Genomic DNA, 22,025 nt, shown 5'->3' with positions numbered 1-22,025 from the left:
GCGCGGGGCAGAGAAGCGACTACCCGAGCAATCAACGTGTGCCGATAAACAGCCATTTGCACAGTTTGAAATATCACAGCTCCGAACCAGAAGGCACACGCAACAGCCTTAGGCCACCACACTGGTTCCGCCTGAGGCCAGCTAGTTTTCTGCGCTGCGGCTCGGCAGTCCAAGTTTCCCGACGTGGGCGCGACAAAGGCGTCCGTCTGCAGCGTCTCCGGTTAGCCGTTCTCAGCTGCCCGCGCAGCAAAACGCTAGCAACACAGACCAGAAAGATTACTCACGCACCGGGAAGAGCAGTCTCAAGTCCAAAATCCCCTTTGGACCATCCCCATTGAGAGACGTCGTACCGACGGCGACGACGGTGGCCGCGACAACGAATGTGACAAAATGAAATCGCTACTGCCCCCCTAAACAAGGAAGATGAACAACAACAAGACCACCAGAGAATAGACCAGACGAAGCGAGATGACGAACTGGGATTGGTTGGCGCTGCCCTGGCCTTGCTCATCTCAGCCTGGCGGTCTGTTGTGTCGGGACCATCCTCGTTCAACCTTCTACTAGCTTCGATCTTGTACCGGCGACGTTGGAGCTAGGGATGTAACCCCCACGATCAAATTCGGGTAGAACGTATCGCGATGATACTCTTGATCTCTTGATTCCTTGATCTCCACGACGCAAATATCGGACGAATCTACTGCTGTGCTGTGTTCAGCCCTCATGATCGCGGTGTGCATTGAATGAGACTCACTGCGCAGGGGCTTGTCCCAATCCCGGCGTGCAAGTCGTCGGAGAGCTGTTCATGTGCCAAATTCCTTTGTCAGCTCGACAAGCAGACGCCCGGCTCAATCTGCCAAGAACTAGGATTGGTCCGGAGGCCAGTTCCGCCCTGCCGCACGTTTGAATTGCCTCGACCCTGAAGAAATGAGCCCGCTCAACGCCTTCTCACGTCCTAACCCGCAAAGCATCACACGAATGTCTGGCACGCTTGACAAGATAGTCAACGGCTGCCGGGTAGTGGGGTGGGCGCCCCTTGTCTCGTGGGCCAGGAAAGACGCCCTGTGAGCATCCCCACACCGTCCAGGCACGAATCTGCGAGGAACCCACCCGGAACTTGAAATTCATGCGGAACGTACAAAAATAAAACCCGAACGGACAACGGGACTGGAACAGCGCGCAGTGCCATAGCACGGTAACCAGGAAGGAAAGGAATCCAGCAACGGCGCAGAATGCCGCACAGGTCCTATCGGACAAGCTAGGAGCGTCTCGGACCGTGATTCTCAAGTCTAAGATGCCTGTTGGAACCCCGGGCCCACCAAGCCAGTGCTGACCGTTGGCGCCATCAATGCTAACAGCACTGCGTTCGGCAACGGTTTCGTGGCCAAACCGAAGCCGGGTACCTGAGGAACCGAAATCCCATGCTCACATGATCTGCTGCTGCTTTCAAGTGGCAGAGCACGAGAAGCATTGAACCTGGCTTGAGGGTTTGTGAGATCAGCGAGGCAGATCATGGCGGCATCTCGACCCTGAAGGGCAGAGCCTCCGGATACAGAGCCAAAACTTGCACATCCATAAGCAATGCTACAGTATGTACCTCTTGAAGGTACGGACCCACACAATATGGCATCCACGCGGAAGATCCCAAACCCTTGTTCAAGCTTGGACCAACCCGCCATCGGGGGCCCATCGGGCTAACCCAGCCTGCAGCACACCTTGTCCACCTCCCATCACCAGACTCACCTCGTCTCTAGCCTGAGACCCCCCCCCCATTTTACCCGTGTTTTCAAATCTTTATCAGAAATGACGAAGAAGTCCCCTGTCTCACCACCGAGCGCACCATCCATGTTTTTGTCAGCGCTCCATTTGCTCTATTTCCTTCGTTTTTCGCGCGTCATGTCCGCCCACTCGTATGGCTGGATCACTCCCACTTTCCACATGGCTCCATCTAGGTTGGTAGTCATGCCAGAAGAAAGAGCCACGATGCAAATCGCTGGCTGTTGCTGATTTTGGCGGTGGGCACAAGGGGCCTTTACCATGTTCGGGGCGTTTGACCCGGCTCGGCTCCGCTTGGCCATTGCAAACGAGCACTCAGCAGCACCGAAGCTCACTTATCAAAATGCTCCGAGCGGGTCACTACATGAGAGAAGTCGCCTCGACTCAGATCCCGACAATTTCTCCTCGATTGGGCCAGCTTTGACCTTGTAAACCCTGTCATCGCTAAGACAGGCGGCACTGGTGAGCTCTCTTCGCCTGGGTAGAGAAGCTGCGTCTTGGTAACAAGCTGTCTCATTATGAAAGCGCTGCGCTGTCTAGGCTTCAGCTGCTGTGAGAGCTGTGGCGGAAGAAAGTCCTCCCAGTGGGGAGGTCATGCCAGACAATGTAGACAGGGAACGCCAACCGCTGGCTCATCCGCAGATCTGGGGGGCCGGGCATCTCGGCGAGGTACCTGAACGTACATCAAGAAGCTTGAAACCTCATGCCTCAATCTTGTCAAAGACAAGGGTCGGGGTAGCATGGATTCAGGATATGGACCGGGGAGGTGAAGCTCTGCAGTCATTGTGTCTCCAGCCCCCCACTCGTGGGCCTGTGTCAACGCTTTGAATACAAGTCTCCACCGAGACGCTTCCCCTGTCTGCTATAGCAACTACTCCTTTACCCCTGCTGTCTTGCTTCCTCGAAGACGCACTACGTACCTCTTGGTGCAAGAGCAGGACATCGTCGGTCGTGAAATTCAGGGCCTGGCCCCGAACGATCTCCGTCGACGATCATATCGAAGCTCCCCTGCATGACTTAATACCATCTCTTCCAACCTCACAGCTCGAAAACTTCCATCACTTCTGTATGAGCATCACGACGAGTACGCCGCCATCTTAGACCGGCCCAATGACTGATGTCACCCGTCAATGCCACGCCCAATATCATGCTGACCGTCCTATAACGCCGTCTTCTAATCTCTCTGGACATTTCCCTTCTACCTCCTTGCTGGGAACCGCCAACCACAGGGCATACAGTTCGTCCCCTCAAGTTGATATTGGCGCATCGCGTCTGAGAACGTCGATCCTCTTCAAACACACCCGACACGACCTTCTCGACTACACCGTCATCGCTGGAAAAGCCGGAAGTGACCCTAATCCAGCAGCGAGGCCTCACTCATCATACCTTGAGGGCTAATTTCCCTCGAGTCTGATCACGACGAGCTTGGCAAGCGATTCGAACTTGTCCAGCACGGCTGTGAAACTCTATTACTGTGCGCGCACAACCGACGGCACGAGCGAAGCCAGGAAGCACGACAGCGAGGGTTCACGCCGCCTCCAAGAGACTGCGGTCCCTGCCGCCCACCGCCATCGCCATCGCAAGCATACTCCCGTACCGGACCGATATCCTCTCAACCACGGCATTGATGAGCCCCCGTTCGCATGCGCGCAGCGTACCAGAGTTCTCAGCGCCCACTGAAATACGTAGATGAGCCAACAGGGTCTACATCGACCAACTCTCGTCCCATCATTCTCCTCATCTCCAAAGACACTTCACCCCAGGCATCGTATCGGCCTCAAAGACGAAGACTGGGTATCCTGGATCTCTATCTCCCCCAACCTAGACAGTCAAGGATTCATACCTGGGACGAATAGGAAGGAGCAGTCGCCTTGACCTTACCGAGCACGACACTACAGCATCATTGTATCAAAAGGCCTGGGAATCGTCTAGAAGCGCACACTCTCCGCTACGTCCTGCTACTCCCCGGCCATTGGCTCTGACGCAAGGTACCGCTGCGCAATTTTGAGCTTGGTACCTCTAGTCAGCGGGCGCCCCCTTCTGAATCTCAGCAACTCTGGGTCTCCTTGCGCGGCTTCAGTCCTGGCATCTGCCAGAATTATAGCGTCGACCAGACCTGCTCTACCAATACCCTACATCCCCGCTGGTTCCCAAGCGAGCCCACCTCGCGATCCAACCCAGCCCGGAGCAAAATCAATCATTTTGAGCACTAGCGTGGCAGGCAATCATCCCCTTGCAGTCTTGATACTTTGGTACAATCACCCTGCACTGGACTGGCCTTGTCCACGTCAACCGTCGTTCGGAGCAGATCTAACATATCTACGAGCACTACCCTCTCCACTCCTGTATCACGATCTCTGGGTAGATCTGTCCACCTACGCAGCCGAAACCATCCCGACCGGCACCATCAATTTGGATCGAAATTTGCTCGCTGCAACTGTGGTCATTTCTCGAATCAACTGTGGATACTATATGCGCCAGCATTTGAACAACATCGAGGGCTTGTAGTGACCCTGCACTGCCGCGTATCACGGATTACCTTTCTTCCAAGCTTCCTTGCATCCATCGTTGGAATTATCGCAGTGCCGTTGTCCCCAGGGAAGCTCCGTCTCTGTCCAAGAGTTGGCTCCCCACGAACTCGGCAGAAAACATTCATTCTCGCTCTACTGTCTTTAGAAATCACTTTCATTTGCTTACTCTTTATACTCTGCGAGCGTTTGGATGGACTTTGCGACCTCAAAGTTTCCGCGTCTCCCGCACTAGTACAGCCGCCTCCATTTGCGACGAGGAGAGCAGAGCAGTCGATCGCCACACCAAGTTTACGAGGACTGCGGGCCACCATCATCCATCGTGGTAGAAGTACCCGATACGGACTTTACCATCTAAATTTTAAGCAGCCACTTGGCCCAGTCACTTCACGTTTGTAGAAGCCAGACGATCGCGGAGGTGCACATTACGCCTGGATTCACTCGACCGAAACCTGCCAACGAATGCAAAATAAAGTCGAGAAAACTACTGTCAAATCTCTTGTCTTTTTTATTTGAAGGTCAGTTTATCTCTATTTGCTTTGCGCTATGCGGCACTGTCTCTTTCCTTCTGCTGCTCATCTTGCGCCTCATGCTGTATACGCAGTTGGCACTATGGGGTTCGGAAGCAGTACACACAAGAAAAGGGAGATTTATACCTCTATTTGGTTTCGAAACTTATCCTCGATGTTGCTTTTGCCTCGCAGCAATTCGTCATTTAAGTTGGAACAAATAGAAGGTGTCCTTTGATAGGAACGCTTAGAGTGCTGACCCTGACTTCGACAGCGCAAGCTGGGCCGAACAATTATCGCAGGTGGCAGTTGCTATTTGGACACAGATTCACAGACGGATTAATCTTTCAGGCGACACTTACTCCCGAGTTGCTAAATACAGAGCGATCGAATCGAGCGCGGATACGAGCGAAGCAACTATTGTCTTGCGCGCACCCAGGCAGCGGCGATGGCTGCGTACGACTTTTCAGGAAACCCACAATGGGGACCGTTGTATCCGTTGGGAGGATCGTCACAAAACCTCCTACCTCATGTATCCCATGCTCCCCAGCCAATGTCGTCGTCCTGGGATCACAGCTCTCCGTACCGGTTGACAATGAAACAACAGCCAGAGAGAGCAAAAGCCGCCAATGCAAAGGACAAAGACCGAAAACCAGTTGACCCACCTCCAGTTCTGCAACTTGATGTGGACCCGAATCAAGATCCGCTGCAGGTCTACATCACCTCTCCGTACCTGTTTGTTCAAACATTTCTCATAGGTGCTTCCGAGTCCGACCCGGATCCGGACTTGAATGCACTCACCGGAAATACTTGCACAAGTGGACACGTTGTCAAGGACGACCGGGGTGTGCATAACATGATGTTTTGCTTGAATGATATTTCTATCAAAAAAGAGGGCACTTACAGATTAAAGTTCTGTCTGTTCAAGCTCAATACGACAACAGGAGATGTCGAAAATCTTACATCTGTCTGTTCGGAACCATTCACAACTTACAGTGGAAGACATTTTCCAGGAATGTCAGAATCAACATCAATGACGAGGCTATTGGTCGATGCTGGGGTCCGTCTCCGTCTTCGGAAGGAATCGAAGGCGATGAGCACCAAAAAAAAGAACAACGCATTCGCGCATATGATGAGCCGCAGGGGCCGTGACGATGACGAGGACAGGCCTGGAAAACGTCTGCGTTCCGAGGGTGGAGACGAGAAGCCAATGAATTACTCGAAACATGGCAGTTTTTCCCAACCTCATTCGTTTGCAACACATTCGACCCCTTCCTCTTCGATGGGACACTACCCAGGTGGATTCCATGCGGTCACTTCGTCTCCAGGCCAGAACATTGCTCCGATGAGTTCCATGCCGACAGCTTACAACCAAGGGATACATTCGGCCTCACCAATGCTGAGCCTTGATACGCACGTGAATCACTACCACAACAGTCCAACTTCGACCGGATCGAGCTACCACTCTCCAGTACGACAGTCTCCAACAGCAGGATACCAGCTCCAGGCGACGGTGGCGTCTTCGCAGGGTCTCGTGGCGACGAGTCCATTGGCCCAGTACAGCAGTAGCCATACGACGCAGCCTCCAATACTACCACCAGTTGATATGATGAACCCGCACGCCGGCTCCTCTCCCGACCTGAATTATACGACATCGGCGAATTACAGTGGAGGGTATCTCCCTTCGGCGCAATCGAGACATCTGCCTTCAATGCAACAGAGGTCGACAAGCTGGGGCTCGAGTATGCCAATGCGAATGAACGCGCCGATGATGCAGAATACACAGTCTTTACCATCTGTGAGCGGACCATACAGCGAGGGAAGCATGTTCGAGCAGTACAATTACGGGCCGAGGGATGGCCATTGATTGGGGCTCTCAGCAATCTTGGTGGCCGTGGAGTCTGTCACAAGTCACGGCTTGGTAGAATGGACGACTGGAGGCGACTGCGATATGCAACGGCGCCTATAATCGACCTTGATGCACATAACGAAGGTGGCCGTTTTCAGTTCTAGCATCTTGGGCTGTCCCGCTGGTCCAAATCCAACGGGAGGCTGCATTTGACGCCTAATACCTTTTATTCAACCCACGGTTTTTCCTAGCTACTACATACAACTCACCGAGCATTTTGGGCGGGCAAAAGAGATATTTAGGCAGAGGAGGCGGAGTGTCATTTCATGAAACAACAGGAAATTTCCCAAGATACCCCCATACCCCTTGATAGCATGTTCTTTTAGGATTTTTCATTTGTGCATCTCTCCCAGGCATCATTGTATGGAGTTCTTTGGACTGCAACTGTCAGTCTCGAGCATACCCTACCCCAACTCGACCTCTTTTTCCTTTCACATCTTATTCGCAATCTAAATCCCATGTTGATCACAGAACAGAAAGAACCTTCTGTCACAAAGTTCCCAATTTCTAGTTCAATGTGTTGCGCCTCGGCGTCATGAAATTATTGTCCTATGGAAATAGGATAGGATAGGAGTCTTGGCTAGGTTCTGAAAAACGGGGTCGGGCATGTCTCTATTGTATCTAACAAACATAGGCCTCGAGATGAAGTACATGGCCCAAGGAGTGAAAAATGGGTACAGATTCAATTCATCGTTTGAAATCCAACAACACGCGTCGCTCTTGGAAACCTCGAGATTGCATCGAGGGCGGACAAGTCACCCAGTCCCGGGCGCTCAGGAAGGGCTGTTCTTTCTTAGTGCTGTGACGTTGCACAAGCTCTCTGCTCGGTCAGGTCTTTGTGATACTCTTCTAATGAAAGGTCGAGCAGGCTTGGCGCGCTATCCCTATCAGGGCGTGCCGGGCAACTCGGATGCGGCAGAGTTCCGCCGGACAGGGGCCGATGCCGGATGTATTGCGACTAGATGTGCGTCTCGTCTATCTTGCCCACCGGCGTTACAGACATTGATACTACAGTACAAGTAGGGCGTGTTTGTGGAGGAGCACGCTTACAGACGCAGTTCTCATTCCGCTTGAGTCTCAACCTTGCAAGGTAACATAGCTCAAATGGCCGCATCAGACACCATCGTCAACCCCTTTCACCCGTCTGTGGTCGACAAAATCGACCCTGACTTTGCTAGGATCTACAACCTCTACCAAGGTAGTTTCGCTGATCAGATTGAGTCGGACACCAGCCGGCTAACCATTCCCAGCTCCGACTTTGCGGGCTGATCAAGTGCCGTACGAGGAATATAACAAGGATCGAGCAAAGTACACGTTTCCTACTTATAAGGTCGAAGGCCCGTGTCCAGATGTCGGTAGCACCACAGTACACAAGATCCCGGCAACACAACCGGTGGGAGAAATCTCCGTACAAATTATCAAGCCAACAAGCGATGCCATCGCTCAAGGCGGGCTGAGCAACAACGGCCGTCTCCCCGCGTACCTTGACTTTCACGGCGGCGGCTTCGTGATTGGGAATCTGGCCACCGACGAGCTCTTTTGCAAGAACACCGCCCAAAAGGTTGGCTGCGTCGTTGTCAACGTCGAATACCGAACATCTCCCGAGTATCCTCACCCCACACCGGTACTGGACAGTTTCAATGCGCTGAAGTGGGTTGTCAACAATGCTGACACTCTCGACATCGACACGTCCCGCCTTGCCGTTGGAGGCTTCTCTGCGGGCGGATGTATCGCCGCTGCGCTGGCTCTTATGGCAAGGGATGATCCGGCCATCCCACCGCTAAAGCTCCAGCTACTGGTTGTGCCTGTTTTGGACGCAAGATTCGTGCCGGAGGAGGGCTCGTGCGACCCTAAGACGGTTCCTTACGAGAGCTATGTGAGTTTGGAGCACGCTCCGTGCCTGCCACTCAATCGTCTGCGGTGGTTCTACAATCTATGGCTCGGAAGGGGCAAAGAGAGGATTGAAAAGGCCAACGACTTCCGAGCATCCCCAATGGTAGCGGGCGATTTCTCAAACCTGGCTCCTGCCAGCATACATTCTGCCGAGATAGACCCATTGGTGGATGAGGGCAAATTATACCACGACAAGCTTGTGGCTGCAGGAACACCCAGTGGCCTGCAGGTGTACAAGGGCGTCGGACATCCGTTTGGTCACTGGGTTGGTGAGCTGCCCGCTGCAAGGGAGTTCTACAAGAACGCGCACTCGGCATTGCGGGCTTCTTTCACAGTCAGCCAATAGATTGGGAGAAGTGTGGCGGACACAAAGGGTTGCGACGCAGTGTAATAACCTCGGCGAATCGGCGATGATCACATCAGAGAAGTCGACAATTCTGGAAGTAAGCCGGTCATCCGCTTGATGACAGGTGACGAATTGCAGCGCTTGGCCTACCTTCTCTGCATTTCTGATTCACCCGCTGCGTCCTTTACCCCTCGATTTCATGCATAATGATTATTGCAGTAAGTGTCGAGTCGTTGTGGCTGAATTTGCACGGATCTGCAGTACCTGGACCATCGTTAAGGACGTCCGAGTGCAGCAAGTAGTTCCGCACTTTGATGTACAGTGGCAAGAAGAATATGACCGCATGTGGAACTGGGCGCAAAGTGGAGCACATGCATTTGTAACCACAGATACGGTAAGACGACTGCATAGGATCAAGATAGAGGGGGTGCTTACTATGACTATTGATGTACATACGTGCATATAAGACACATATCCAATGTTCAGCCACTGCAAGTGGTCGCACTACGCTCTTCCACTCTTGATATCCAACCACACAGGCAAAGACTCAGCCAACAAGATGGCGGAACCAGCACCAGACCTAAAGATTGAGCCTTCGGCAGCTACTGTTGATGTCCGCAGTGCGTTTACTCTGGTCACTATCGTATTCTACTAATAGACTGAATTTGGGTTCCCATCGTACTTCTTCGATCATTTGACATGATGTATAATTACTGAATCATGTATTCGCAGTCATCGATACTACGTCATGGGTTTATGCGATGCCGGCGAAATTCTTTTTCGAACCTCACATTAAAGGCTTTGATGATCTCTCGGCTCCTTCATACAGTTTTCTGATTGAGCACCCGTCTGGACGCAAGCTGCTCTTCGATTTAGGTGTACGAAAGGACTGGGAAAATCTCTCACCAGCTACCACCAGCATGATTCAACACATTGGCCCTGGAAAGGCTGACGTGAAGAAAGGCGTTCGAGAGCTATTGGAAGAACACGGAGTCGCGGGGTCGAGTATCGAGGGAATAGTTTGGTCTCACTGGCACTTCGATCATACTGGTGATCCATCAACTTTCGAGCCACACACGGCTCTGATTGTCGGTCCTGGGTTCAAAGAGGCATTTGTTCCCGGATACCCTGCCAACCCGGACTCTGTAATTCTAGAGTCCGATTACGCCGGAAGAGAGCGTAAGTAGCTCAGTGTGAAGCCTCACAGACCCAGACCCTTTGTAACGACCATCTTTGGAGGCTCTTTGTCGGCAAAAGTGCCAAAGTGATAACTGACAAGTTTCATAGTTCGCGAGATCCCTTTTACTCCAGAGAAAAAGGTAGGTCGCTTTGAGGCTTTCGATTACTTCGGTGACGGGTCATACTACATCCTCAACGCCCCTGGTCACGCAATTGGCCACATCTGTGCCCTAGCCAGAGTTACCAGCAATCCCGACTCTTACATTTTCATGGGAGGCGATGCATCGCACCAAGCCGGCGAATTCCGACCATCGAAATATCTGCCGCTGCCGGACTCGATCACACCGCATCCACTGGACGCCGGTTCGGTCACCCCATGTCCGGGCGCTCTTTTTGAGCATCTCCTTCAGGGTGGTGACAAGACGAGACAGTTCTTCAACGTGGCAAAGGACGGTGTCTCCCTCGACGTTGCTGAGACCGAAAGGACGATCGAGAAGCTACAGGAAGCTGATGCTCATGACAAGATTCTGGTTGTCATAGCCCATGATAAAAGTATCCTCTCACTTCTTGACTTCTTCCCCAAGTATGCCAACGAATTCGCATTGAAGAATTGGGTTGAAAAAGGTCGTTGGGCGTTTTTGAAGGAGTTTAAGGAAGCGTTGGAATAGGACGATAGGCGCTAGTCTTTTTTGCTGGTTTCTAGTCTTGAACCTACAATTCTTGTTTGCTGTGAATTTGGATTTCAAAGGAAACTTAATTCTCAGTCAATTTTAATCGCAGCAATCCAATTCAAGTTGTCTTCATTAGTCGTATTGGTACGTGATTCTACAGGAGTGGCTCTTCACAGACAGAATGGGTTCTTGGAAGTCAGAAATAAACTACAAAGAATCCTCCCGAGGACTGAGACATAACAAGCGAAGAAAAGTCTTTGTGTGCTACACATTGTTCGTGCACAATGGATTGTGAATAAAAGGTAATATATCGGTCATCATGACTGATACTTAAGTCTGGCGTAATCGCACTTAATAATATCTATCTCACTCCAACTGGATCTATATTACGCATATCCTTGCTTTTACCTGTCTACCATTGCTGCGAAGTTTCCAGAGCAGCTTCCGTTGCCAAGCCATCAATACCCACAAGAAGACCCTTGTTGACTCACGAGAAAGGCCATGTCCTCGGACGCGTCTTCCGTGTACAAGCGGCTTCCAGGGGCCTTCCCGCCGGAGGTTGTCCATAGCCAGACTACCAAGAAGTTTGCACCGGAAGTAACTTCTCAGCAGCGGTTGTCGTCCTCACAGGAAGGGCAATCGACCGAAGAAGAGTGGTTGAGAGCACTTGGCCAATTGGAAGCCCAGCCCTTGGGAAACTCAGAAGGACAATAACGACGGTGGAATCGCCTCAAGTGCGTCACAAGCAGCTTTCGGTTCGGCAGCGGGAGGGGATGGACGATGAAGATGTGCTGGATGCACTGGAGCGTGGAGAATTATGATGTAAACTCGAGGATGGCGCTAATAATGTTCTATTTAGTCATAAAACTATATAATTGAAGGGTCATATTCATATACACGATAACTCAGTATTCACGGTGTCTCTCCGATCTGTCCAAGAAGTCCGGATAAGGTGGAGGAACAAGCCAATCATACACGGACATTGGAATGAGTTCTTCGAAAGCTTTTGGTCTACTAGCAAAACGCCCATTTGGCCTGTCACATTTCCTCTGTAATCCACAATACAGACTCGGCCCCACACAAAGCGAATTCCACCAATTCACCCGTGCGTTATAGCTGCTGAACAATAAGGTTTGGACGGATGAACAGTTTATGGTATGGAGACCTATTTTTGTGCAAAAGCCAAGTGTTATTTTGCCTTGGTGCATGTTCCTCTAGATGGCCTATCTCACGCTTTTCAAGCGTCGACCGCCTTGATTTATTGAATTCGCGCCGATAGTGAAGCTTTACGGGATAATTTCAAGGCTTGCAAGTCAGACTCACGGGCAACTGCTGTCTGCCCAAGTTATTTTCTGCAATCCCTTTGTCGTCCTTGGACAAATTGTCAATGGTTGTCTCAAAGGCTCGACGCAAGCATGCTGGCAAGGCGAACTGTGCTATTGAGAAATTACAATCGCCTCTAACAACAGGCTCTACCGAATTGGCCATGACCGGGAGACTCGGGTCAGAGTGGCGCAATGCATGATAGTATTATAGAGTTCCCTACTTCGGTATCGACGGGCACCAAAGCCACTCATCCGATGTACTAGTCCTTGGCAATTGCTCCGAAATAACTTCGGACTTCGGCACCTCCATTGGTCATGGCGGTCAACATGTGGCTCAAACATGAAACATCAGATTGCTGGAATCAACGGGGCTACCACCATAACGCAATTTAAGCGTATGACATCAGGAGCTTAACTGACTCGGCACCTGTAGGGCTACAGGGCTGCCGTCCAAGGTTTACACCACCGAATACGTTTACGGGCGGTCCGATCCGGTTAAGACTTGCAGGCTGTTCGCACCGCGACTCATGGATATCCAGGACAGATTCTCTTGGCCCCGGAGTCAACGCGGTAACGGCGTTAAAGTGTAACGATAAGCGAATTGTTCAAGGGAGCTCTGGGGCTGACTGGGGCTATTTTTATAAGCATCTGTGAGGGGCCCTGATGGTCATGCCGTAGATCATGGCCAGCACGAATCGCCACACTTCAAGGTTCCCCAATGTGAACGATAACGTGACGACGATCATAGATTAAAGGACATATGCCATGGGTCTTAATGTACAACCCTCTCGACTATTTGTTCGAGAGAGTTGACATCGCTGTCATTCTGGTTCAACCCTATGACCTCTAGCCGCCGCACGAGCGATGGCGACAATGAGCTATCAGATACACTTGAGGCCGGTGGTCAACTGGGACGCAAAGCCCTTACCACCACTCCCACTCGACCCTGGGCGCTCTCGCAGGCCTCACAAACCAGCATTCAACAATGACACCGAAAAGTCAATAGCGAGAGCGCATAGGGGGGGCAAGGTCTTCCCTCAGGAGCTTGACATCAGCAAAGTTCTGGAGGCCGACTCTCGTGTCGTCGTGGACAAGCCTAGGCGGGCACGCCAAACCTGCCAATCCCCATCAGTAGCCAGCGTGCCCAAAGACTTCATGTCAGTGAAGAGGCCAGAGGACCAAGACCGTGACATAGCCGGACACTCGCGCCAAATGTCTGACCAGTCGACGAATCGCTTCATCCGCAGCACACCCCTACCTTCAGCCATTACTTCAGTAGAGGACCTAAGTCTCCCGCCGAAGGTTAGACAAATCATTGGCATTGATAGTCCTCGCGTGGCAAGAACAACACCATGGAACCCGACTTCGACACAGGCTGCCCCAAACTCGTCAACGTTGCCTCGCCCGACATCGACTGCGACTGCGTATAGCCAGGCGAGTGGTCATAGACGGGATGTCGACATGTTATTCCACATGGAGGAAATCGTGGAGGAACAGGGAAAGGCCGAGGACGATGATGAAATACTTAGGCGTTTGGATAGCTTGATCCGCTCGCCTGGATACGCAGCTATTCGGTGCCACCCTGACAGCTTGGTATCACAATCTAATTTTTCACTCTCGGCTGCGAATTCACACGAAGACATGCCACGGCAACAAACACCAATGTCCCACCCCGAACAGCCACCGCAAGACCAGAGGAGCAGTCGAGAAATGTACCACGACTTGGTAGTAGAGTTGGCCCAGAGCGCACCGGCCGCATTACCACCACCGCCAAAGCCCCCGACTGAGCTTGGCGGAGGCCTATCGGACTCGTCGTCCTTGCATCACCGTCGACATCGCTCTACACCATCGAAACAGGCAGGCCAATTGCACCGCGGAAACGCATCGTGCCCGCAGCTCAGCAGACCAACGACAAGATCTCCGCACATCAGTGTCTTCGATCACGAATCTTCGGACTCGGAATCAGATTCAGACTCGAAGCCTCTCTGGTCGCCCAAATTCGCTTTCTTGGGACGAAGACCAATTTCGAAGCCGAGCAAGCGGCGATGATCGCAAGGAGTTTCCTCCTAAGTTGGTGTCTACAGCTGGGCTGACAAGCTGCTTGAAAGAATCGGCTTGCATTCGGTCTCAAGTAGAATGACTGAGTTGGACTGTTGTGCAATGACATTGAGTGTTATAAAGTGAGCGGTTGTTACATAGTCAAACCCGGATAAATCCGGAAAAACGAACATTACGAGGCAGCCATATCCATATATCTCCGCGACGATGGATCATGAACAATGCCCCTGAGATGGGGTGGACCGTCTGCGTGGACGCCTTGGATTTGAAGAATTCATCTTCCGAGGCTCCTTTCACATTTTCAGTATACCCAGATTCCATGCCATTTTTTCACGTCATTTATGTAAATAGGATTTTGAGACACAGATATTCCCCTGAGACATTCTGGGCAATGTATATGAATGAATTATGAGACACTTCTGCGCCACTTGAGCTACAGGTTCCATTTGCACACTGTATCAATCACTAATTTGGAGGTATGTAACAGAAAGTCAATTAGACTATTGGAACAACACCGCCACACGCCCAAAAATGACAACACGTCATTACGGAGCCTCCTGTGGCTTGCATCCCTATACAGATCTATCCTACAAGAAAGCAGCCTACAGCTAATTACCTCAAAGGAAATTATCCTCTAAAAGGTTATCTTATAAAAGATTGTATACTCTTGAAGGTAATAGTATAAGTATATAAAAAGTTATTCTATAAGAAGTTATCTTACAGGAGGTTATCCCATAGGAGGTTACTTTATAGGAGGTTATTCTATTCCCCTATTTCCGTCGAGTTATTGCAGAGATACTGTGGCCGCGAAGCGAACACTCGACCTTAAGCTCGTATGTTCAAGTGATGCATCATCCATGCTGTAATCCTCAGGCGACAGAGGCGACAGGTCCTAATGTGTCTTACTCGTGTTCATCCTGGGCAGATTAACGCAGGTGTCAGATATATGCAGTTTACGCATGTATTACCTCCCATCTCGTGCTTAAAAGACCGTGTATTCGGGTATATACCTAGATCGCATTACTATGGACAGCTTCATGGCCTCTAGACCACAGGCCCGGACCTGACAATCAATTTATCGGCTTTTTGCCAGTCCCATAGTATATATATGTGAGGTTGTCGTCTACATCTACAGGCAAGCACACTAATGATTATTCCTTTATTGCTTCATTCCTTCATCAATCGTCTTTGCCAGAGACTAGGAACGCTGGTTCATGTTGCTACCTCTATTCCTTCATGTATGTGGCGAGGCGACAGTCCTCTGAGGCGCAAGTCACCGTTTCGCCCTTTCTGCAACCTGGTGCCCAAAAATTTTGTCCAAAACACACTGGGGTATCCAACTCACTAAACAAACCATGCTTGCCGTAATTACGCTAAATGACGTGCCAGACATCCCACGCCGCATCCATCGTGCTCTCCCCATCCATCCACATTTGCAGCACCTTTCCGTGGGTGTGGCCCTCGGGCGGTGCGCCGGGGAACACCAAGGGGCTGTAGAGGCCTTCGATATCAAAAGGCATAGCAAGGTTGGCCTCGAGGGCCTCGTCACCCCCGAGACAGACTCCATTGGTCCATGCCATTTCATCCTCACTCGTGCTGGCGTGCTCTTTAAACCGCAAGGGCCGTATCCGGTCCACGAGCTCCGTCAGATCCTTGAGTACGCCCAGACAGTCTGATGCATAACCTGTTGGCCTTGATCCCTTCCCTATGTTGCTATTTCTGTTAGTTTTGGACAGGCACTCCGTCTGGGCCTCCCTCTCAAAGGTCTGAATTGCGGTACGGAGCGCTGGCGCGTCCCCCGAATGAAACGAGGTGAATACCATCTGATACAGAAGCATGATCACCGCTGCGTTGAAGATGTGGTGGAGGTCCATCATGATCGGTTTGCCTGGCGGTTTTTCACCAGGGTTGCACCGCATCAAAATGTGCCGCCCCAGCCGTAGGTTGCGTCGTGCGGCATTGGCGCACTCCTGGAGGAAACTAATGTGCTCGTGATCATAAATGTCACGCGGCACTTTGATCAAGTCCCCACCAATGTAGGATTTCACGGCGAGAAAGAAAATCGGGCGGAGTGTGAGAATTATCAGCTGATACGGCATTGTCAGGTCGCTGCGTTGCCAGGTCGCTGCATTGCGATCGGTGGGTCATGGAATCTTTGGGTGCATGGACACAGCGAAACTCACCTGGTTACACTTCATGTGTAATGTGCATAGAGCTCGATCTGTGTACAACTCATCGGGATCGTCGTGCATGCCATCATGGAACGGTATCTGGGGCTGTGCTTGAAGATCCAAAGGCATTTGAAGACGGTCTGGAAGCTCCCTTCGCCACTTTTCCAATTTGTTCATGGGCTCCTGGACTTGAGCTTGCAAGTCCTGGTCGGCCTCTACAGTAGGCGCAATGGAGTATGTGTTGGAGACGATATAGCCCGCAATCCTAGCCAGCTCAACGTGAGCTATCAAGCCGTCCGGAGAAGGCAACCCCCTGGAAACGATTTAGTCCATTAGCAGTAACCCCGTGTAAGCTTGGCCATACTTACATCACTCTCCGAGGTTCGTGTAGCTGGAAAGCTTCGTCTGGGTACATGGGCGGCCTACCCATGAGACAACCGACGTCTCTGGTCAGGCAGAAGAGTGTCCATACTATGCGGATATCTTTCTCGTCCCCCGAGAGGCCTCTCAGTCCACCGCACATGCAACAAATGCTCATAGCATGAGACAAGTAGTTGTACGAATTATCTCGCCGATTGACTTCCGCCATGTACATGGCCATGAGAGCCAGGGCAGGAACATCTCGAATGCTATAGCGCGAAATGTCCCAAGGGTCCCCGAGGATCTTGCGAGCTGTTGCAAGGAACAATTCTCCCAACTGCCCATCTTGCCTAGAGTTGGCCGTAGTCAGGGAGAATATAGTTCCCAGCGCGAAGGCAGCATGGTAGAGCGCAAGTTCCCGGCCTTGCGCGCTTTTCCAACCCTGTAACGAAAGGTCGCCAAAATAGTAGATTCCCCCACACGGCCACTGGCCCGTGGGGCTCTGTACGTGTTTGTTGACTTGGAAAAGCAAGCGCTCGGCCTGTTCATCACTGATCTGGGCAACTGCGTTGGCGTTGTCGAGTGTGGGCATGTAGAGTAGTCGCGAGTCCGAAGTCTGGTATTGCCCGCGAGAGGCTAAAAAGGAGGAGCCGGGAGCTGTCTCGGTGGGCGTTTCGTTGTATCCAAGGGCGGATTTCAGTGTGTGCATAAAATTCTTGAGATGGTCCAGGAACGTGGCACCCGAGGTCCCACCCAGCCAACGTTTGGTACCATCGTGATCCTGGAGCAAAGACCCTTCAGTGGGTGCCGCATCGGCATCGCCAGTAGTGTGTGTTGATTGATGGCTTCGGTGTTGCTGGGATGAGCTGCTTTGTGGAGACGAGCCTAAAGTTGAGCTGGACGTGGCGGGCGACATGTGTTGCTGTTCGTCGTCACGAGTAGATGCCACGCTGGGGGCCATGGAATCAACGACTTGTTGTAGTTGTGCTTGGAACCTCATGCGGGCACCGACATCGGGCACCTCTAATATGGCTTGCTCGAGCGTCTGCTGCAGGGTGTCTCTCGTTGCGATAAGGTTTTCCAGCTTCGAGCGTGAGATGGGGACATTGTCAGCGGGAGGTGGGTAGAAGCATTTGCGGCCGCTCTGCACGCATTGAGAACATGGCTGTTCGCCTGTACACTTGACGCGTTTTTGATTGCAGGGCGTGCAACTAGAGGCACCATGTCAGCAACCAGGGACGTATCGGAAGTGAGGGTGCGTCCAAACAGACACGTACACATGCATCGCAGTGCAGAAAGGCGACTAAGATTAAGCAAGACCACAAGTGAATGGACTGGGAAATCGAGATTAAAACTTACGCCTGGGATACCCGTTTTCTGGCGCCCTGGGGAACATGGTATTTGCGAGGGTTTACGGCCAGTCGGCCATCCGATCTGGGCACGCTCGCTCTGGAGGGAGCTGCCGAAGGAGCAGGTGTACGCATTGCGAAAGGCGGACGTGGTTGTCTGAGGCAGCACTATCTCAGTCGGGGAGTGGTGCTTAACAAGAAGTTTGTCTGGGAGGCTGGCACGGGGCAACCGTTTTGATGTTGACTACCACGAGAATCATCGAAGCGGATGCAGTGTGTCCGCAGTGGAGATTCTTATACCAGGAATGAGGGAGAAGCAATCACGGCGCGAATGCGTCTCGTCATGAATGCAGGCTGCAACGATGACCTGAAGCGGCCCGCTCGAGCCAGGTTGCTGTCTTGAAGCGGTTCCTCGCACCTTTTTCTCCCCCACTTTGCAAAGGGAAAGCCCAGCTCGTGAAGGGCCTCAAAGCCGGCCAGACGACCTCGCGTTCCCCCTCGCCTCCTCGAAGAGCACCCGATCCAGCTTTCCCGTTGTGTCGCTTCGTACCCCGGTGCCGCTGCCGCCGTCGCCGCTGCTGTCGTGACCAGGGGCGGTTACTCGGACTGTGGAGCTGCCCAATTCACTTGGACGGCCTTCAGGGCGATGAAAAGCACTGCAAGCCTGGTAATGTAGTTCGTTGGGGTATTGATGCATCTAAACAGTAGGTGTGCCATAATAAGAAACGCAACACGTCGATGTCTCCAGAGGAGACAGGCTTGCGCCGGGGGCTGAGAAGCCGCTGGCAAAACGCGGGAGCGGGAGAGCAGCAGTTGGGCATTTGGATTGGCGATCCCTTGATCTCCGGCCACTCAGCACCCACTGGACCAGCCGCGGTGGCGGGGGACAGCGTCTGAACCTGGCACGCCTAGGTGCTGCAGTGTTCATGTGCTCTAGACCTATGGCAGAAGACGATCTCTCAGTGGGTGGGGCTCGGCTTGATCGTGGACATCACCCCGCATGTCCCTGCGCCCAAGATTGCATTTGATGCTGACAGACGACTGGCAGATTGCCTCAACAAAGCAAACAGGCGTCTAGGATTCTACGCCGCTCCCAGCGATGTGGCCAATGCGAGGTAGTCTCAGCGAGGTTACACAGCCCGTCTACACAAGGTATTCTGCTCGCAGAGTTGTGTGGAACCGAGGACGCCAAACGAGCGGGGGGCGCGCTCCAGCCTGTGCAGCCTTGTCTAGTGCATCAGATCGCAAACTGATAGATCCTTTGCTTTTTGTGTCCTCAGGGATTAACGCGATCATGACGAGTCATAGACCTTGGGGACGAGCAGTCTGCGTACGGATTGTACTGCGTAATTTGTACAGGTGTAATGGACATGTGCCAATATTGAGAGACCAAGCATTCGTCGGGTCGGATCGGTCTGCACCCTCTTTCGACTTTAGGCCGGTCTGATACGCTGCCTGTACATAGCCGAGCCCCGCGAGCCACCTCCCTTCAGATATCCCTGAAGAATCTTTCCTCTTCAGTGCCTAATGTCTTAGAGTGCTTCGCTATGTCCGCCACTGTCAACTGGCCTCGCTCAGTGATGTAGATATCGACAAGCTCGGGGGGAATCCACTCGAAGAACACGTTGCGAACGCGCACATCGACCACATCGTTGTTCACCTCGTCGACTCCATGATGCGGATGATATGCATCCTGTACGGTAGCACCGCCGGCGACAGAGGGTATCGTACCCGCAGCACTTCTGATCCTCTCGCTATTGAAGCCCGCCGTCCATGCATGCATCAGCTGAGCGGGGTCGTTATTTTCCACAACATGGGCAGCTGCAGCCCCTGGGGTTGCGACCTTTTCCGTCTCGCTTACGATGACTATCTTTGCTTTTGGCGAGACATGCTTAGCGCTGAGGATCGCAGGCAGCGAGCCCGTCTTATTGCTGACTGCTCCGGATTCCGCAATTCTATCCGCACCTATCAGAACGACATCCACATCATCCGAAGCAAGAGCCGAAGATGCATCCGTGTAGAGCGTGAGTTGAAGTTTCGGGATGGGGTCTTTGCGTGGCCGTCCGGGCTCATTTGTCGCCTCATCTGTCGAAAATTGAGAAGAAGGTACGGATTTGGAAAGCTCGCTGGCCAGAGATACGCCCTCGAACAGAGGCCGCGACTCTAGGATGCGCAGGTCCAGCGAAATCCCAGTGTTGGCGATGACTTCGCGAAGCGCACATGTGATTGTGGAACTCTCGGAGACGGTTAGCACTTTGATCGGCCGAGCTTGCCCAAGCTTGGACGCGATGTGTTCTTTTATGAAGCTGGAGAAGGTGGTGGAAATTGCCCTGGCCGTATCTTGCCTTGAAGCGATCACACTGTCGAGCTCTTCGACCGCAGCGTCTCTCCATCGCAACACCGATTTGTCCTCAAGTCGTTGTATCCTTGCCTCGATACCACTCAGGGCAGAGAGCAAGACGCTCAATACAGCCGCCCCCATTGATTCACGGCCATTCTTCCAGATATGCCAGGAGGCAAATCGAACTCGAGTCCACCACTGTTCGGGTGGCTGATGCGTGTCCATCTTGAAGACGATCTCGCGCAGAATCTCGAGCCCAATACCGGCGAGCTGCCGTGCACCGCTTTGATGATCATTCTTGAGTCTTTCGAGCCCATTCGTGAGGACAGCACCAGCTTCGAGGCCCAGATCTTTTTCGAACCTGAATTCGCAGTTAGATACCCACATGATCTGGCAATTTTCAGCGAGTTCAGGAGCTATGCCAGTGATCGTATTAAGCTCTGCTTTGGAAGCACCGCATACGGTCTCGACCGTGTTTCATATACAACGGACTCGTTCGGGTCCTGACAGCGCTCCCAAGACACGCCATGATGTATGGATTCGGGGGAAAAAGTCGAATAAACACTGACCAGACTCGCCGCAAGCTTTCTGCCAGGCGTGGAACAGCTCCAAAATTTTCTGAATCCTCAACCTCGAAAGGGTCGTACCATGCCCAGGTGTCGTGTTCCCAATCGAGTTGGATACCTTTCTCACCCTCTCCACCCTCGCTTGCATCCTTCAGCCGGAAGGCAAATGGATAGATGGTCCACTCTCTGCCAATAGATTCATCCGGCAAGACGTAGCTCTTACCCTGGCGCATGAGTTCGAGGGAAGACGGCGTCAGTGTGGTCTCTTCCCGGATCTCTCTCCAGGCTGCCGCTTGAGGCGAAGGGTCCTCTGGGTCGATGCTGCCAGACACCACTGCCCAGCGATGCCTAGGCGATGTGTTAGCCACTGTTCAGACGCACAGATCACCACAGAGAGCCCGAGCAGGTAGACACGGACGAACGGGCCGTTGGGAGCCACCGAACTGGACCAGGGCACAGGCCGGTGAGTTTCAGGGAGGCCATCCTGTGGAGAGCGGAATGTCGGAGGAGCGGCAAGAAAAGCACACAGCTCGCATGCATGTGCAGCAAAAAGCACGGCAGCACTTACTGATATGTACGCACTTGGCCACTCCGCTTGAACAAGGCAACTTTGGCCTTGCGCTCGCCATCCTCGTCGACGAATTTGTAGAGGAACGAGGAGACAACAGATCGCTTCTGCAGAGCCGGCTTTCCGCCATCACCGGCCGAGGCCATGGTGGAATGACTGCGAGCAACGCCCAAGGAAGGATGTATGCTGTGAAGTGAAGCTTGAATTCGTCGAGCAGGACCGGCGCAGGAGCGTCTGCAGGACAACGGCGAGCGCAAGATAGTGCAGAGGGGTAGGTGCAGCGTCATGGTCTATCTCATCATCCTGACCAGAGTAATCATGGCTGTTTCAATTAGCCGATTTCGATGACCGATTAATTCGGTTGCCTTGAGAGGGATTGATTGAATCCAGGCTCAGGTCAAGTCGCCGGGATTCCGGCGGATGTCGGGGCGTGATGCGACCGAAAGACGAACTGATGATGGTTTAAACGGGCGGGCAGC

At 52.4% G+C, this 22,025-nt stretch overlaps 6 protein-coding genes across 6 annotated transcripts; 4 read left to right on the top strand and 2 right to left on the bottom strand.

The window, feature by feature from the left end:
• Positions 1-5,405: 5,405 nt before the first annotated feature.
• Positions 5,406-6,677, top strand: J7T55_014039 (developmental regulator VosA; the record flags this gene model as incomplete). The annotated part of the gene is made up of 1 exon (XM_053140971.1): positions 5,406-6,677. The coding sequence occupies one exon, from the start codon at positions 5,406-5,408 to the stop codon at positions 6,675-6,677; it is 1,272 nt and encodes a 423-aa protein (XP_052996374.1).
• A 684-nt stretch (positions 6,678-7,361) lies between these two features.
• On the top strand, positions 7,362-8,958 carry J7T55_014038 (lpha beta hydrolase fold-3 domain containing protein; the record flags this gene model as incomplete). Its single annotated transcript, XM_053140970.1, has 3 exons — positions 7,362-7,683; positions 7,837-7,917; positions 7,970-8,958. 3 exons carry the CDS (start codon positions 7,362-7,364, stop codon positions 8,956-8,958), a joined length of 1,392 nt encoding a protein of 463 aa, XP_052996373.1.
• A 559-nt stretch (positions 8,959-9,517) lies between these two features.
• Positions 9,518-11,522, top strand: J7T55_014037 (uncharacterized protein; the record flags this gene model as incomplete). The annotated part of the gene is made up of 4 exons (XM_053140969.1): positions 9,518-9,578; positions 9,691-10,137; positions 10,246-10,751; positions 11,307-11,522. 4 exons carry the CDS (start codon positions 9,518-9,520, stop codon positions 11,520-11,522), a joined length of 1,230 nt encoding a protein of 409 aa, XP_052996372.1.
• A 1,484-nt stretch (positions 11,523-13,006) lies between these two features.
• J7T55_014036 (uncharacterized protein) lies at positions 13,007-14,182 on the top strand (the record flags this gene model as incomplete). The annotated part of the gene is made up of 1 exon (XM_053140968.1): positions 13,007-14,182. The coding sequence occupies one exon, from the start codon at positions 13,007-13,009 to the stop codon at positions 14,180-14,182; it is 1,176 nt and encodes a 391-aa protein (XP_052996371.1).
• Positions 14,183-15,564: 1,382 nt separating this feature from the next.
• J7T55_014035 (fungal specific transcription factor domain-containing protein) lies at positions 15,565-18,118 on the bottom strand (the record flags this gene model as incomplete). Its single annotated transcript, XM_053140967.1, has 5 exons — positions 15,565-16,278; positions 16,375-16,675; positions 16,731-17,866; positions 18,000-18,025; positions 18,082-18,118. The coding sequence occupies 5 exons, from the start codon at positions 18,116-18,118 to the stop codon at positions 15,565-15,567; spliced, it is 2,214 nt and encodes a 737-aa protein (XP_052996370.1).
• Positions 18,119-19,560: 1,442 nt separating this feature from the next.
• On the bottom strand, positions 19,561-21,692 carry J7T55_014034 (translation initiation factor eIF-2B; the record flags this gene model as incomplete). Its single annotated transcript, XM_053140966.1, has 3 exons — positions 19,561-20,773; positions 20,982-21,326; positions 21,547-21,692. 3 exons carry the CDS (start codon positions 21,690-21,692, stop codon positions 19,561-19,563), a joined length of 1,704 nt encoding a protein of 567 aa, XP_052996369.1.
• Between the last annotated feature and the right edge of the window lie 333 nt (positions 21,693-22,025).

This window comes from Diaporthe amygdali (assembly GCF_026229845.1).
Source record: "Diaporthe amygdali strain CAA958 chromosome Unknown NODE_7_length_1459731_cov_64_868725, whole genome shotgun sequence".
Classification (NCBI taxonomy): Eukaryota; Fungi; Ascomycota; class Sordariomycetes; order Diaporthales; family Diaporthaceae; genus Diaporthe; species Diaporthe amygdali.
The sequence above is the reverse complement of the archived record's forward strand: the minus strand, read 5'-3'. Positions and strand labels throughout refer to the sequence as shown.